This window comes from Heterodontus francisci, chromosome 17 (assembly GCF_036365525.1).
Source record: "Heterodontus francisci isolate sHetFra1 chromosome 17, sHetFra1.hap1, whole genome shotgun sequence".
Lineage (NCBI taxonomy): Eukaryota > Metazoa > Chordata > Chondrichthyes > Heterodontiformes > Heterodontidae > Heterodontus > Heterodontus francisci.
The window spans coordinates 91,813,315-91,830,091 of NC_090387.1; the positions used below are offsets into that span (position 1 = coordinate 91,813,315).

Here is a 16,777-nt window from a genome sequence, read left to right on the forward strand (position 1 = left end):
TAGATATCACACATTCCTCTATGCCCCAAACCGCACCCCCCCCCAATACCCTGTCTTATCCCTCCTACTTCTGAACTACTCGATGCTAATGCTGTTTGCCTCTCTCAGATCTGTTTGTTCAAATGACTGGAAGCAATATCAATGATCACCCAACCTAATTATGTCCCTGGAGGATTTGTTGTGTATGTATAAAGGCTCCTTTAGATGATCACAGTTTCAGTTAAAGTTGGAGTTCTTGCTTTAAACTGAGCATGAAATATTTGTTCAATTTAATACCGACACTCGCTGATGTTGAGATCATTTATTGTCCTGTGCTTGGTGCCATTGGAGTGCCCAGTAAGTTACTAATAAGTTCCTAATATCTATTCCTTGTTGTGTCATTGGTGAAGTGTTTCTGCGATCTGAGTGCAAATTGCGCTAGTTTTGAGAAATGCTTCTTTCCTCAAGTTCTGTTCAAACTCATTTGAATGTCTCTGAAAATAAAATCTGCCATGAACCAGCACGATCGGTCAGCATTTTGGAGTGCATTACAGATATTTCTTGATATATTTAAGAGTGATAATCTCATGCAGCTTTATTAATACAGTTGAAAATGGATTTAACGCAAAAAATAAGCATTTGAAATCTAAGATTTAAATAATTGAAAATGAATTTGAAAAGCTGTACAGAACTGTTTACCAGTTACATTGATATACAATAGTCAGTTTCTTAGTAATAAAAAAGTAATGTTGAAATGATTTTAAAACATGTCTATTAGTGTCCTTGTGCCTAAACAAAACAGCTTAATTTTGGGAGCCTCCTTGAAGGCTCATGAATAGGGAGAATTGGTGAAAATTGTCCATGGTGATGGATTAGATCTGGAAACGTGGACAGTTTTGTGGACAGTACCAGTATCTAGCGAAATATTTTTAAGCTAACACAAAAGATCATGCAAATACTATTTTGCACTGAACGTAATTTGGCTGATTTGGGGTGAATAATGCTGCAAAACCGAAGCTACTGATGTCTTTACATTTTGACTGTTTTATTTCTGGAGGTCTGATAATGTGGCACTGTGTCTGATATCTTCATTACATCTTCATCTGCAGTCTGTTTTCAGTGTGTATACACTGCAGATATGGTATTTGCTTAATATGATTCTGATAATAATAATGATCGTGGAATCCATTGTGAGATGCTTGACCTCATGTGTTGCCTCACTTCCTCTTCCTGCTCTTTTCGCAGATGTTTAGGAGGCCATTGAGAAGATTGTAAAGGGGAAAGGGGAACGTGAGCCTGAAAGGAGATTACTAGAGATTTATGGGCAAGGCATGTTCTGGGCTCAACAATGATCTATGTCAAGTAATAAGTGTAATGCATTTCAAATAGGCAGAAAACAAACTTAATTGACTTTGTTGGAGCAAAGGATGAAAGTAGCACAGTTGATGTTATGTCCATGTATTTTAGATAGGTGGTTGACAAAATTCTTCACTTATTAAAGACTTGTTATCAAAACTGTCGTCCATGGGATTAAAAGGAAAGTGGCTGTGTCACTATGAAATTGGCTCAGAGGCAGAAAGTTGTGGTGGGCATTTATTTTTCAGACTAGAAGGAGGTATACAGTGGTATACACTTGGAGTCAGTGTTGGGAGAACTGCTCTTTTTAATATATGTTAATGACATTGTGTTAGATATATAGGGCATCATTTCAAAGCTTCCAGGTGACACACAACTTGGAAATGTAGTAAACAATAGGATAATAGGACCTTGGGCCTTAGTTCAGGAGATCAGGATGGAGAATCAGTTTTGGTGGAGATGAGGAATAGTACGGGAAAGAAGTCACCAGTGGGAGTGTCTACAGGCCCCTGAACAGTAATCACAATGCAGGATGAAGTGTACAAGAAGAAATATTAAGTGCTTGTGAAAATGGGATGGCAATAATCATGGGTGAATTTAATCTACATATAAACTGGAAAAATCAGATTGACAATATTAGCCTGGATGAGGAGTTCATAGAATGCTTTCAAGCCAGTTTCTCAGAGGACCACAGCGTGTTCTGCAACCAACCAAAGATCAGGTTATATTAGACTTGGTATTGCGTAAGGTGACAGGATTAATTAATGACATCAGAGTAAAAGTAGAAGCAACCACAATATGATTGAATTTTACATCTAGTTGGAAAGAGAGAAGAGTGGGTCTGAGACTAGTACTTCAAACTTGAATAAGGGTAACTATGTGGGCATGAAAGCTGAGCAAGATGATGTGAACTGGGTTGATAGATCAATAGCGAAGCAGTGGCAGACATTTAAGGGGATATTTCAGAATACTCAGAATAATTATATTCCTACCATAAAGAAAAATTCTCGCGAGAGGACCTGCCATCCGTCGTTAACTAAAGGAGTTTAGGAAAGCATCAAACAATAGGAAAAAGCATGTAATTGCACAAAAATGAGTGGCAGTTCAGATGATTGGTCAGAATATGAAGAATGGCAGAGAATGACTAAAAGGTTAATTAGGAGAAAGAAATTAGAGTATGAGAGGAAGCTAGCTGGAAATGTAAAAATGGATAGCAAGAGTTTCTGCAGGTATTTACAAAGGAAAAGAGTAAGTAAAGTAAGTGTTGGTCCTCTAGAGAGTGAGAATGGGGAGTTAATAGTAGGTAATAAGGAAATGGCGGATGCAATGAACTAATATTTTGCTTCTGTCTTCTCTATAAAGGATACAAAATACATTCCAGTAACAGCTGTTTATCAGGAAGTGGAAGGATGAGAGGAACTTGGTGAAATTACAATCACCAGAGAAGTGGCACTGACCAAAGATATTTGGAAGGTCACTGACTCCTTTCTTGTGGAGCTGCGGGCCTGGGTCCTGATCGATTTCATCCTCGGGTCTTAAAAGAGATGGCTAATGAGGTAGTAGGTGCGTTAATGTTAATTTTGCAAAATTCGCTAGATTCTGGAAAGGTGTCATCAGACTGGAAAGCCCCTCTATTCAGGAAGTGGGGGAAGCAGAAAACCTGTAACTAATGGCCAGTTAGCTTGCTGTCTGTTGTGGAGAAGGTGTGATAATCAGTCATTAAGGAGTTTGTAGCTGGGTACTGACAAAAACTCAAGGTAATCGGAAATAGTCAGCAGGGTTTTGTGAAAGGGAAATCATGTTTAACCAATTTGTTGGAGTTCTTTGAAGGAGTAACATGTACTGTGGATAAAGGGGAGCCCATTGACGTCTGTACTTGGATTTCCAGAAGGTATTTGACAAGGTGCCACATAAAAGGTTTATGTGCAATGTAGGAGCTCATGGTGTAGGGGCTAACATAGCAGCACAGAAAAAAAGATTGGCTGGCTGGAGAAAACAGGGGTCTGTGCTGAGGCCTCAACATTTTATAATTGATATTAATGACTTAGATGAGGGAACTGATGGCATAGGAGCTACATTTGAAGATGACACAAAGATAGTTAGGAAAGTATGTTGTGAAGAGGTCAAAAGGAGATTGTAGAGTGATATAGATAGGCTGAGTGAGTGGGCAAGGATCTGGAAGATGGAGCATAATGTGAGAAAATGTGAAGTTGTTCACTTCGGCAGGAAGAATAAAAAAGCCGAGGATTATTTAAATGGAGAATGACTTCAGAATTCTGAGGTGCGAGGGGATCTAGGTTTTCTCGTGCATGAGTTACAAAAAATTAGAATGCAGGTACAGCAGGTAATAAAGAAGGCTATCCTTGCTGATGAGAGGAATTTTGAATAAAAGTAAGGATATTATGCTCCAGTATACAGAACATTGGTGAGACCACATCTTGAATACTGTGTGCAGTTTTGGTCTCCTGATTGAAGGAAGGATGTGAATGCATTGGAGACAGTTCAGAGGAGGTTTACTAGATTGATACCTGGAATGAGAAGGTTGTCTTATGAGGAAATATTGGACAGACTGGGCTTGATTTCACTGGAGTTTAGTGGAGTGAGGGGAGACTTGATTGAAGTTTATAAGATCCTGAAGTGTCTTGACAAGGTGGATGTAGAGAGGATGTTTCCTCTTGTGTGTGAGTCTGGAACTAGGGCTGTTTTAAAGTTAGTGGTCACCCTTTTAGGACAGAGATGAGGAGAATTTTTTTTTTATCTCAGAGGGTTGTGCGACTCTGAAACTCTCTGTTTCAGAAAGTAGTGAGGTGGTGTCATTGAATATATTTAAGGCAGAGCTAGGCAGATTCTTGTTAGGCAATGTCATCAATGGTTATTGGGGGTAGATGGGAGTGTGGAATTCCAAACACCAACAGATCAGCCAGGATCTTATGGAACAGTGGAGCAGGCTCGAGGGGCTGAATGGCCTACTTCTGTTCCTAATTCATATGTTCGTATAATGACGGACTTCAGGACTCAGACTGGTGAAATGGGCAGACACATGGCCGATGAAATTTAATGCACTGTAGTATAAGTTTATTAATTTTGGTAGAAAGAACGAGGGCTGACAATATGAAGGGCATGGTACAATTTTAAAGGGGGTTCAGGAAGTGAGACTTGAAGAGGTATGTACACAAAGTTTTGAAGATAGCAGGGCAAGTTGAGAAGGCTGTTACAGAGGCATATGGGTTTCTTGGCTTTACTAATAATGGAATAGAGGAAATAAGCATGGGCACTTTGCTAAACATTGATGAAACACCGGTTAGGCCTGAGCTGGAGTATTCTGGCCAATTCTGTGCAACACATTTTAGAAATAAAGCCACGCATTTAGAGAAGGTGCAGAGAAAATTTACCAGAATGGTACCAGGAATGAATGACGTCGGTTACTTGGAGAGACCAGAAAAGCTGGCTTGTCCTTGGAGCAGAGAATTTTAAGAGGACATTTGATCGAGACGTTCAAAATGATGAAGGGTTTTGATAGATTAAATAAGGAGAAACTGTTACCAATGGGTTAATGTTCAGTAACCAGAGGACACAGATTTAAGATCATTGGCAAAAGAACCAGAGGTAGCATGAGGTCACCTTTTATACAGCAAGATGTTGTGATCTGGAAGGCATTGCCTGAAAGGGCAGATTCAATAATAAAAGGGAACTGGATAAATACTTGAATGGGAAAAGATTGCAGGGTTATGGGGAAAGAGCAGGACTAATTGGATAGCCCTTCAAAGATGTTGCTGTGAAAACATGTTTACTTCAGAAATGGTGATGTAATTGTCAAACATAATCCCAAAATGTTAGAGGACCAACTGGCCAGTTGTCAAGATCACGGTGCAGTAATATTAAACCAAATAAATTTAATACAGAATCATGTATTGACAACATTGGAATCAAAATGAAGGAGCATTGCTCAAACTGAGCACTCACTCACTCACGTTCTGATCCTGAGTGGAAAAGGAACCAGTTTAGAGAACAGCCAGAAGAACTCTGGGCACTAAGAACAAGTTGTGAAGGAAAAGTAGAAAAACCTGGCTTTTTCAGCCTTGAAAGGAGTGACTGAAAGATGTATTTTCCAATGTAAAAAGTCTAGAACAATGAACATTCTGGGCACTATTTCAGACCAAACCATGACAGTGGGTCAGATTTCAGGAAGTTCTTCACACCAAAAGTCATCAAGCTCTAGATTTGGTCTCGATACTGGAACAGAAACCCGGGAGCATGTGAGAAACTACTGAATATTGTATTGTGCGGACACATTATGGGGTTTTACTGGATGTTGGAATTGAAGGTGGATCAAATGGTCTTTAGAGTCAGAGAGTTGTACAGCATAGAAACAGGCCCTTCGGCCCATTGCGTCCATAATGCCTCTCTATACTAATCCCACCTGCCTGCACTAATTCCATATCCCTCTATGCCTTTCTCATTCAAGTACCTCTCTAGCTTAATCACATCTTTCCTTTAGTGTGGCGACCAGAACTGCGCACAGCACTCCAAATGCGGCCTAACCAACGCTATGTACAATTGTAACATGATGTCCCATCTCTTGTATTCAATGCCTAGGCTAATGAAGGCAAGCATGCCACACACCTTCTTCACCAGCCTGCCTACCTGTGTTGCCACTTTCAGGGAACTATGTACCTGCACCCAAGGAAGACACCAACGACACTCCCCAGGGCTCTGCCATTCACTGTATATGTCCTGCCCTGGTTTAACTTCCCAAAATGCATCACTTCACACTTGTCTGCGTTAAATTCCATTTGCCAATCCCTTGCCCACTTTCCCAGTCGATCTATATCCTGTTGTAACCTTAGACAATTTTCTTCTCTGTCCACTGTACTACCAATTTTGGTGTAATCTGCAAACTTACTGATCATGCCCCCTAAATTCACATCCAAGTCATTAATATATATGACAAACAACAGAGGACACAGCACTAATCCCTGCGGCACACCACAGGTCACCGGCCTCCAATCTGAAAAACAACCCTCCACTACCACCCTCTGCCTCCTGTCACCAAGCCAATTTGGTATCCAATTTGCTAGTTCACCCTGGATCCCATGTGTTCGAACCTTCTGGACCAGCCTACCATGCAGGACCTTGTCAAAGGCCTTGCTAAAGTCCATGTAGACAACATCCATCGCCCTGCCCTCGTCAATCCTCTTGGTCACCTCCTCAAAAAATTCAATCAAATTCATGAGACATGATTTCCCATGCACAAAGCCATGCTGACTATCACTAAACAGACCTTGCCTTTCCAAATGCATTTAAACCCTGTCTCTCAGAATCCCTTCCAATAACGTTCCCACCACTGATGTAAGGCTCACCGGCCTGTCGTTCCCTGGCTTATCCCTGCTGCCCTTCTGAAATAAAGGCACAATATTAGCTATCCTCCAGTCTTCCAGTACCTCACCCGTGGCTAATGATGATACATAAATATCTGCCAGGGCCCCAGCAATCTCCTCCCTTGCTTCCCATAGCATCCTAGGATACACCTGGTCAGGCCCTGGGGATTTATCCACCTTAATGCGCTTCCAAACCTCCAACACCTCCTCCTTTGTAATGTTCTTTCTGCCCATTCTAACCTCCATTCATCTCCATCTAATACACTGCTGCTCCTATCCTATCCAGTACAAACTCCTACTCACCCTGTGCTCACTGAGCTTCATTTAGCTCCTGGTTTCCCCAGTGTCTCCAATTTAAACCTCTGTTTCTCCTGTTTAAATTCCTTCATCGCCCACCCCTCCTTCTCTTTAAATGAGATGTAGATTTTTAGATTTAGAGATACAGCACTGAAACAGGCCCTTCGGCCCACCGAGTCTGTGCCGACCATTAACCACCCAGTTATACTCATCGTACACTATTCCCATATTCCTACCACATCCTCACCTGTCCCGATATTCCCCTGCCACCTACCTATACTAGTGGCAATTTTATAACGGCCAATTCACCTATCAACCTGCAAGTCTTTTGGCTGTGGGAGGAAACCGGAGCAACCGGAGGAGACCCACGCAGACACAGGGAGAACTTGCAAACTCCACACAGGCAGTACCCAGAATTGAACCCGGGTTGCTGGAGCTGTGAGGCTGCGGTGCTAACCACTGCGCCGCCCTTATAAATTTCTCTATAAATTTCCCCAGCCCTAAAACCCCCTCTGATCTCTCATTCCTCTAACTGTCCACTTGTGAACCCCTTCACTCCACCCGACCACTGGTGGCCATCCTTGCAGCTACCTGGATCCCATGCTCTGGAACTCCCCTCCCCCACCTCTGCACTTTTTTCTGCTCTTAAACATTCCTTGAAACCCACCTCTAAAGCTTTTGGTCAACCCTCCTAATATGCTCCTTTTCGGTTCAGTGTCAATTTTTTCCTTATGCTTTGAGGAATTTCCCTAATTTGAAGGTGCTGCCTAAAATAAAAATTGTTGTTTGAAAGAATATTCAGTGGAATAAATTACCACAACTACAGCTGAATTAGAAAAGAAAGATACATGAGCAGGAGCTGGTGTAAGAGTGCAGCAATATCGTTTGTAAGATTACTTTTTGTTTCATCAATAATTCGAACCCATGTGAATCCATGATTCACTGACCACTGTGTGTTTGTGCCAGAAAGGACGTTAAGTTTTGGGTTCAATCCCAGGTCTGTACAAGTAGGAAGCAAAATCATTCCTGACAATCTTGCACATCCTGTAACTGGTGACTTTTGCCAGGCTCAGAAGATCATTCCAGCTGCTCACCCTGCACACTGGATGACCTAGGATTAGCATTGTAGGGATGAAATACAATCAAAAATAGAGATGCACTCCTTCAGGTAACAGAAAAAGAGACGGATGAGATGTGTCAATATTGATTTTCTTCTGGCCCTGGAAAGAGTGGACAGCCAGGCCTTGTCTCAGTTGGTGATTGAAGGCCAATAATCTCCATCCCGGGTCTCCAGTGGTGCTCGGAAAGATCCCGGAGAAGGGAATCCTCCACTGGACCAACCACCATACCAAATGGTAGAATGTTTCACCAGAATATATCCTGATGGAAGAAAAGGGTGAAGAAGTGCAGAGTATGGAACAGCATATGGCAGAGGAAATCCCTCCCTTTCTGCCTGCAGCAGTAGTAGACTCGCCAACTTTAAGGGCATTTAAGTGGTCATTGGATAGACATATGGATGAAAATGGAATAGTGTAGGTCAGATGGTTTCACAGGTCGGCGCAACATCGAGGGCCAAAGGGCCTGTACTGCGCTGTAATGTTCGAATTCTAATTCTTTCAGAGTGGAATGGCACAAAGGAAATTCCTGAGAGAAACGCTAAGTTAGAAAGAGAGCAGACATTAAGTGTATCCTGTCTGTGAGCAGTTCTTCCCAAAGGGCCAAATGAAATCAAACACAACTGCTCTCAGCGTCTGAACCCCTCAATACACTCAACAGACACAGAGTTCAGTTCAGATTCCATTCTGCAGACAACATTGTTGGCGAGCAGGTGGTGAATGCCTTTCAGGAGATTGAGCTGAGACTCCTGTGATCCAGCTTGTCCCTGACACTTGTAACATTTGCAGCTTCTCTATTCCCCCTCTGTCCAGTGCAATGACAAAAGGCAGGTGTAGGCAGGAATTGTGGAGAATCAACACTGAGTTCAATGCCTCCTCGTCAGGAAGGCCCTTACTGGGAATCTGGGAGGATCCTCGATATATGTTTATTGCTTCAGGGTCTGAGACATTACATTGGCAAATGAATTGTTTTTTAGTTTAGTTTAGAGATGCAGCACTGAAACAGGCCCTTTGGCCCACCGAGTCTGTGCCGACCATCAACCACCCATTTATACTAATCCTACACTAATTCCATATTCCTACCATATCCCCACCTGTCCCTATATTTCCCTACCACCTACCTATACTAGGGGCAATTTATAATGGCCAATTAACCTATCAACCTGCAAATCTTTGGCATGTGGGAGGAAACCGGAGCACCCGGAGGAAACCCACGCAGACACAGGGAGGACTTGCATCTCCACACAGGCAGTACCCAGAATTGAACCCGGGTCGCTGGAGCTGTGAGGCTGCGGTGCTAACCACTGCGCCACTGTGCCGCCCGAATGTGTAAACATCGACAGCAACTCACTAACAAAGGGAGTAGTTGAGGTAAATAGCATAGATGCATTGAAGAGGGAGCTAGATAATCACAAGAGGGAGAAAAGAATAGAAGAATATGACGATAGGGTTAGCTAAAGAGGGGTGGGAGTAGGAAGATGAATTGATCAGATATTTTGCATCGGTCTTCAACTATAGAGGATGCAAGTAACATCCCAATATTACCTAAAATAAAAGCAAAATATTGCGGAGTGTCCGGCAGACCGTGTCCAGCCCATTTCCCGTACCTCTGCCCTCAACCCTTCCCCTCCCTCCCAGAACCGTGACAAGGTTCCCCTTGTCCTCACTTTCCACCCCATCAGCCTCCATATCCAAAGGATCATCCTCCGCCATTTCCGCCACCTCCAGCGTGATGCCACTACCAGTCGCATCTTCCCCTCCCTTCCCGTCAGCATTCCGAAGGGATCGTTCCCTCTGCGACACCCTGGTCCACTCCTCCATTGCCCCCACCACCTCATCCCCGTCCCATGGCACCTTCCCCTGCAATCGCAGGAGGTGTAATACCTGACCATTTACCTCCTCTCTCCTCACTATCCCAGGCCCCAAACACTCCTTTCAGGTGAAGCAGCGATTTACTTGCACTTCTTTCAATGTAGTATACTGTATTCGCTGCTCACAATGTGGTCTCCTCTACATTGGGGAGACCAAGAGCAGACTGGGAGACCGCATTGTGGAACACCTTCGCTCAGTCCGCAAGCAGGACCCTGAGCTTCCAGTTGCTTGCCATTTCAACACTTCCCCCTGCTCTCATGCTCACATCTCTGTCCTGGGATTGCTGCAGTGTTCTAGTGAACATCAACGCAAGCTCAAGGACCAGCATCTCATCTACCGATTAGGCACACTACAGCCTGCTGGACTGAACATTGAGTTCAATAATTTCAGAGCATGACAGCCCCCCATTTTACTTTCATTTTTAGTTGTTTTTTCTTATTTCTTTTTTTCTTTTTTTACATTTTTTACAACCTTTTTTTGCATTTATTTCATTTCATCTTAGTTTGTTTACCCACTGTTTTTTTTTCATGTTTGCACTTGCTGCTGTTCAATATTCAGTTCGTCAACACCTTTTCTGTACTAATGCTTTGTCTTTCAACACACCATTAACATATTGTTTGCCTTTGTTCCATGACCTTTTGGTCAGCTATGTGGCCTTGTCCAATCTGCACCTTCTCCTTTGTTATCTCTTGCCCCACCCCCACCTCACTTGCTTATAACCTGTGACATTTTTAATATTTGTCAGTTCCGAAGAAGGGTCACTGACCTGAAACGTTAACTCTGCTTCTCTTTCCACAGATGCTGCCAGACCTGCCGAGTGGTTCCAGCATTTCTTGTTTTTATCCCAGTGTTAGCTGTAAGTCCGGAAATGGAAGGGAGGGAGGAACTCAATAAAATTACAATCACCAAGGAAGTGATACTGAACAAATTGTTGGAGCTGCGGGCTGACAAGTCCCCGAGTCCTGATGGACTTCATCCTAGGGTGTTAAAAGAAGTGGTTAGTGAGATAGTTAATACGTTAGATTTAATTTTCCAAAATTCCCTAGATATGGGGAAGGTTCCATTAGATTGGAAAATAGCAAATTTAACTCCTTTATTCAAAAAGGGAGGAAGACAGAAAGCAGGAAACTACAGGCCAGTTAGCTTAACATCTGTCTGAGGGAAAATGTTAGAAGCTATTATTAAAGACGTTACAGCAGGGCACTTAGAAAAGTTCAAGGTAATCAGGCAGAGTCAACATGGTTTTGTGAAGGGGAAATCAGGTTTAACCAATTTATTTGAGTTCTTTGAGGGAGTTAGATGTACTGTGGATAAAGGGGAACCAGTGGATGTATTGTACTTAGATTTCCAGAAGGCATTTGATAAGGTGCCACATCAAAGGTCATTGCAGAAAATAAAAGCTCATGGTCATAGAGTCATCGAGTTACAAACAAAGAGTACGGAAACAGGCCCTTTAGCCCATCGTGTCTGTGCCGGCCATCAAGCACCTATATACTTCAATCCCATTTTTCAGCACTTGGCCCGTAGCCTTGACCCTCTGCCCCTTCTCATTTGCCACTGCTCTGCCCATCTTACCAGCCCATCGAAATCGTCCTATAATCCATGTCTTTCTGCCTCACTATTTATGACACCACCAATTTTTGTGTCATCTGTGAACTTACTGATCATACCTCCTATTTTCACGTCCAAATCATTAATGTACACTGCAAACAGCAAGGGTCCCAGCACCGATCCCTGTGGGACACCATCGGTCACAGGCTTCCACTCACAAAAGCAATTCTTGATCATCACCCTCTGTCTCCTGCCGCTAAGTCAATTTTGGATCCAATTTGCCAAGTTGCCTTGGATCCCATGGGCTCTTACCTTCATAACCAATCTCCCATGTGGGGCCTTATCAAAAGCCTTACTGAAGTCCATGTAGACTACGTCAACTGCTTTACCCTCATCTACACATCAAATTACCACCTCGAAAAATTCAATCAAGTTTGTTAAACATGATCTCCCCCTGACAAAGCCGTGCTGACTATCCTTGATTAATCCCTGCCTCTCCAAGTGGAGATTAATCCTGTGCTTCACAAATTTTTGGCAATAGTTTTCCTACCACTGATGTTAGACTCACTGGCCTGTAATTGCCTGGTTTATCCCAGCTCCCCTTCTTGAATAATGATGTAGGGGGTAATATATTGGCATGGATAGAAGGTTGACTAGCTAACAGGAAACAGACAGTAGGCATAAATGGGTCATTTTCTGGTTGGAAAGATGCAACAAGTGGTGTGCCACAGGAACCTGTGCTGGGGCGTCAATTTTTTACAATTGATATAAATGACTAAAATGAAGGGAACAAAGGTATGGTTGCTAAATTTGCTGATGACACATAGGTAGGAAAGTAAATTATGAAGAGGACATAAGGGGGCTACAAAGGGATATAGATAGGTTAACTGAGTGGGCAAAGACCTGGCAAATGGAGTATTATGTGGGCAAGTGTGAAACTGCCCACTTTGGCGGGAAGAATAAAAAAGCATATTCTCTAAATGGTGAGAGATTGCAGAGCTCTGAGATGCAGAGGGATCTGGGTGTCCTAGTGCATGAATCTCATAAGGTTAGTATGTAGGTACAGCATGTAATTAGGAAAGCTAATAGAATGTTATTGTTAATCGTGAGGGGAATTGAATACAAATGTAGGGAGGTTATGCTTCAGCTATACAGGGCACTGGTGAGACCACATCTGGAGTACTGTGTACAGTACTGGGCTCCTTATTTAAGGAAGGATGTAAATGCATTGGAGGCAGTACAAAGAAGGTTTACGAGACTAATACCTGGAATGGGTGGGCTGTCTTACGAGGAAAGATTGTTCAGGCTTGGCTTGTGTCTGCTGGAATTTAGAAGAGTAAGAAGAAACTTGATTGAAACAGATAAGATCCTGAGGGGTCTTGACAGGGTGGATGTGGAAAGAATGTTTCCCCTTGTGGGAGAATCTAGAACTGGGGGTCACTGTTTAAAAATAAGGGATCCCCTATTTAAGACAGAGATGAGGAGAATTATTTTCTCTCAGATGGTCGTGAGTCTTTGGAATTCTCTTCCTCAAAAGCCAGTAGAAGCAGAATCTTTGAATATTTTTAAGGCAGAGGTAGATAGATTCTTGATAAGCAAGGGCGTGGAAGGTTATCGGGCGTAGGTGGAAATGTGGAGTAATCAGTTCACCCATGAACTTACTGAATGGCAGAGCAGGCTTGAAGGGCCGAGTGGCCTACTCCTGTTCCTAATTTGTATGTATGTTCGTATGTTTTGTATGGAATATAAAGACCAGCATCGACCAGTTGGGCTGAATGGCCTATTTCTGTGCTGTAAATTCTATGTAATTAGAATCAGAAACCCCAGGCAGATTCTCACATTCTCAAAGTTAGCAAAATTCACATGGATGAAGAGCATATTATCCCAGTTGATAAAGATTAACTCACCAGTAATCTGCTCTATAGACAACACAGGAAGGTCTATGTGCAGATGACATACAGTTGATTGGACATGAGACATCTCTGTTACACTCTGCACCCCAAGTGAAGTAGACCTCCGAAGATCTGTTGACTGTAATGAAACGGCCTGAGGGTCTGCCTGGGATAAAATTTCCTCCCTCCCTCCTTGTGCTGTGAGCTTACTTGAAGGTGCTGAATTAGTACAGATCGTTGCACCTTAATCATTAGCTCCCTCCTCCCAGACCTTCCTACCTACCACTTCCACCCACCACGGGTTAACAACAGGCCATCCACTCTCTCTCTCCTTCCCCAGTTAAGACCAGGCACTCCTCTTCTTCCACCTACCCTCAATCCCTGGCCTAGTTAAGACCATGTACTCCCCCCTCACTCTCCCCTCTTGACCTCCCCCATCACCTCCCCCTCCCACCACCAGCACCACTCCCTCACCCCCCACCCACTGTTAACTGTAAGCCGCCCTCTTCCCTTGCCTTCCCCTCTCTTGGTTAACAACAGGCTGGTCCTAGGCCCCAGTTAACACCAGGCCCTCCCACCTCTCTCTCTTCCTTTGCCCCCATGCCATTGACACTCGGCTCTCCTCCCTTGGCCTCCTCCCTCACTGACCGAGGTCATATGGCCAGAACTCATGTCTGTTTTTAAGATTAATGCTGCTTTTATTTCTCTCAATTGATTCACAATATGTTTTTTTCTTAATTTTACAAACCGTTTCCTGCTGTAAACACTGGTCCAATCAGATGTCATTTTCAAATATGAGATGCAGAAAATTCAACAGAACATCCTGTATAACTGATGCTTTGAACTTGACCAGTTATTCTCACCTTGTTTTTTTTTGCAGTTAACTTGCTGGCGATTGTGATCCTGTCTCGGGGAAACTGCGGTCTCTCCAAATGTGTCACTCATTACCTGGTAGCCATGGCAGCGGCCGATCTCATGGTTGTCATGACTGATGTGATCCTGAGGTGGCTAATTGTTTATTTCCCAGTTTCCTTCCTGGATATTACTCCCGTATGTAGTTTGGTAACGATGCTCATTGTTGCCACCACGGAGATTTCTGTCTGGTTTACAGTTGCTTTCACCTTTGATCGATTTGTGGCCATTTGTTGCCAGAAGCTGAAAACTAAATATTGCACTGAGAAAACTGCAAGGGTGATTATTGGAGCAGTGCCTGTGCTGAGCTGTTTGGAAAGTATTCCCTGGTTCTTCAAATTTAAAGCTCAGTACATCTTCAATAACTTGGAATGGTTTTGCATCACAAAACCAGAGTATTACACTTCAATCTTCTGGGCAGCATACGAGATTCTTCATCGCCTTCTAACCCCTGTGCTCCCGTTCGTTTTGATTCTGCTTCTCAACACTCTGACCGTCAGACACATTTTAATAGCTAGTAGAGCCCGCCGGAGACTCCAGGCGGACAGTGATAGAGAGAGTCCCAGTGACCCTGAGATGGACAAACGCAGAAAATCCATCATTTTACTCTTCACTATCTCAGGCAGTTTTATTGTTTTATGGACGACCTATCTTACGTGTTTCCTGTATCAGCGAATTGCATTCATGTCTGATTCCTTTACCCCTTCAGCCACCGCAAATACCATCGGATACCTGCTCCAGCTCCTCAGTACCTGCACAAACACCTGTATCTACACAGTGACTCAGAGCAAATTCCGAGAGCAGCTGAAAAAGGTTGTGAAATATCCTTTCACTGTGATTCTCAGATTCATCACAGGGCGGCACAGTGGCGCAGTGGTTAGCACCGCAGCCTCACAGCTCTAGTGACCCGGGTTCGATTCCGGGTACTGCCTGTGTGGAGTTTGCAAGTTCTCCCTGTGTCTGCGTGGGTTTTCTCCGGGTGCTCCGGTTTCCTCCCACAAGCCAAAAGACTTGCAGGTTGATAGGTAAATTGGCCATTATAAATTGTCACTAGTATCGGTAGGTGGTAGGGAAATATAGGGACAGGTGGGGATGTTTGGTCGGAATATGGGATTAGTGTAGGATTAGTATAAATGGGTGGTTGATGTTCGGTACAGACTCGGTGGGCCGAAGGGCCTGTTTCAGTGCTGTATCTCTAATCAAAATTAATCAAACAGTGAACAAAAAGACTTCTCAGCATTCGAATTCAGTTCCATTTCATAAATAAGGTTATATCCCGATGAGCAGCGCTAAATTCAGAGCTCAGAGGAGCAGGATTGTACCAGAGCCCAAATCCCGGAGCTCCGAGCAGCTCAGCTTTGATTCCCTTACAATATTTATCCAATTCCCTTCTGAAATTTTCTATTATTTCTGCTTCCACCATCCTATCAGGAAGTGCATCCCAGATCATAACTCACTGACTAGATGTTTTTATTCCCATCTCCCCTCTGGTTCCTTTGCCAATTGCATTCAATCTGCGTCCTCTGGTTCCTGTCACTACTGCCAGTACAAACATTTCCTCCACGTTGTCAGAACTCATGATTTTGAACAACTTTATTAAAGCTCCTCTTAACTTCTTCCAAGAACAACAATCCCAGCTTCTCCAGTCTCTCCACACGTAGTCCCTCATTCCTGCTACCATACTAATAAATCTCCTCCACTCCCTCACTAAGCCTGGACATCCCTCCAAAAGAATTGTATACAATACTCCAGTTGAGACCCAACCAGTGATTTAGAACAGTTTACCATATCTTGCTTGTTTTTGTACACTGTGCCTCTTGTCACGCTATCTGAGGGAACAGTGATGAAATATTAATTGAACTTGAGGAATTATGAAATAAAAGTAAACTATTGAACTAACGTATAATAAAATGGACACTCTGCAACCTGGCAACATGGAGGGAAAGGTCAGCTGATACCCCTCCTGTACTGCCAATCCACATTACGAATGTCTGGAATGGCCTTGAGGAGACACACTGATATGCAAAACAGCCTATCCCATGCTAATGACTCATCATCAAATACTGAGCTAGCAAAGGATTTTGCAGACAGACTGACTCCAAAGCCAAGGCCAAAATAAGAGGTGTGAAATAACACCTGTTTATCAAAATGGAGCACATTCAAACGCCATTATGTAACAATGGTCCCCACATCATGGAACATTGCATGAACACCCCAAGGAAGAGCCTCTACAGTCACCGGACTAAAACCAAAACCTGATAAGTTTTTACCATAAAAGAAGTAATTGTTCTGGGAGAGAGATTCAGAAAACCATTCCAGCCAGAGAAGCTCTGATATCGATCCAGCTAAGCAATAAGCCCTGCCAGGACAATCTTTAAACTACTTAGGCAAAGAGATTGCAAGGTGACTTTAAACTCCGTATCTG

The 16,777-nt window shown here is 43.3% G+C and overlaps 1 protein-coding gene across 1 annotated transcript; it reads left to right on the top strand.

Moving 5' to 3' along the window:
- The first annotated feature begins 251 nt into the window (after positions 1-251).
- LOC137378645 (probable G-protein coupled receptor 139) lies at positions 252-15,255 on the top strand. Its single transcript, XM_068048936.1, has 2 exons — positions 252-336; positions 14,321-15,255. The coding sequence occupies exons 1-2, from the start codon at positions 252-254 to the stop codon at positions 15,253-15,255; spliced, it is 1,020 nt and encodes a 339-aa protein (XP_067905037.1).
- The last annotated feature ends 1,522 nt before the right edge of the window (positions 15,256-16,777 follow it).

What these genes read in the sequence shown, in the direction of transcription:
- LOC137378645 (XM_068048936.1), top strand. Translation starts at nt 252, where the DNA reads ATGAAATATTTGTTCAATTTAATACCGACACTCGCTGATGTTGAGATC. An exon ending in TGGTGCCATTGGAGTGCCCA is followed by an intron (nt 337 to 14,320) that starts GTAAGTTACTAA and finishes TTTTTTTTGCAG; the next exon opens with TTAACTTGCTGGCGATTGTG.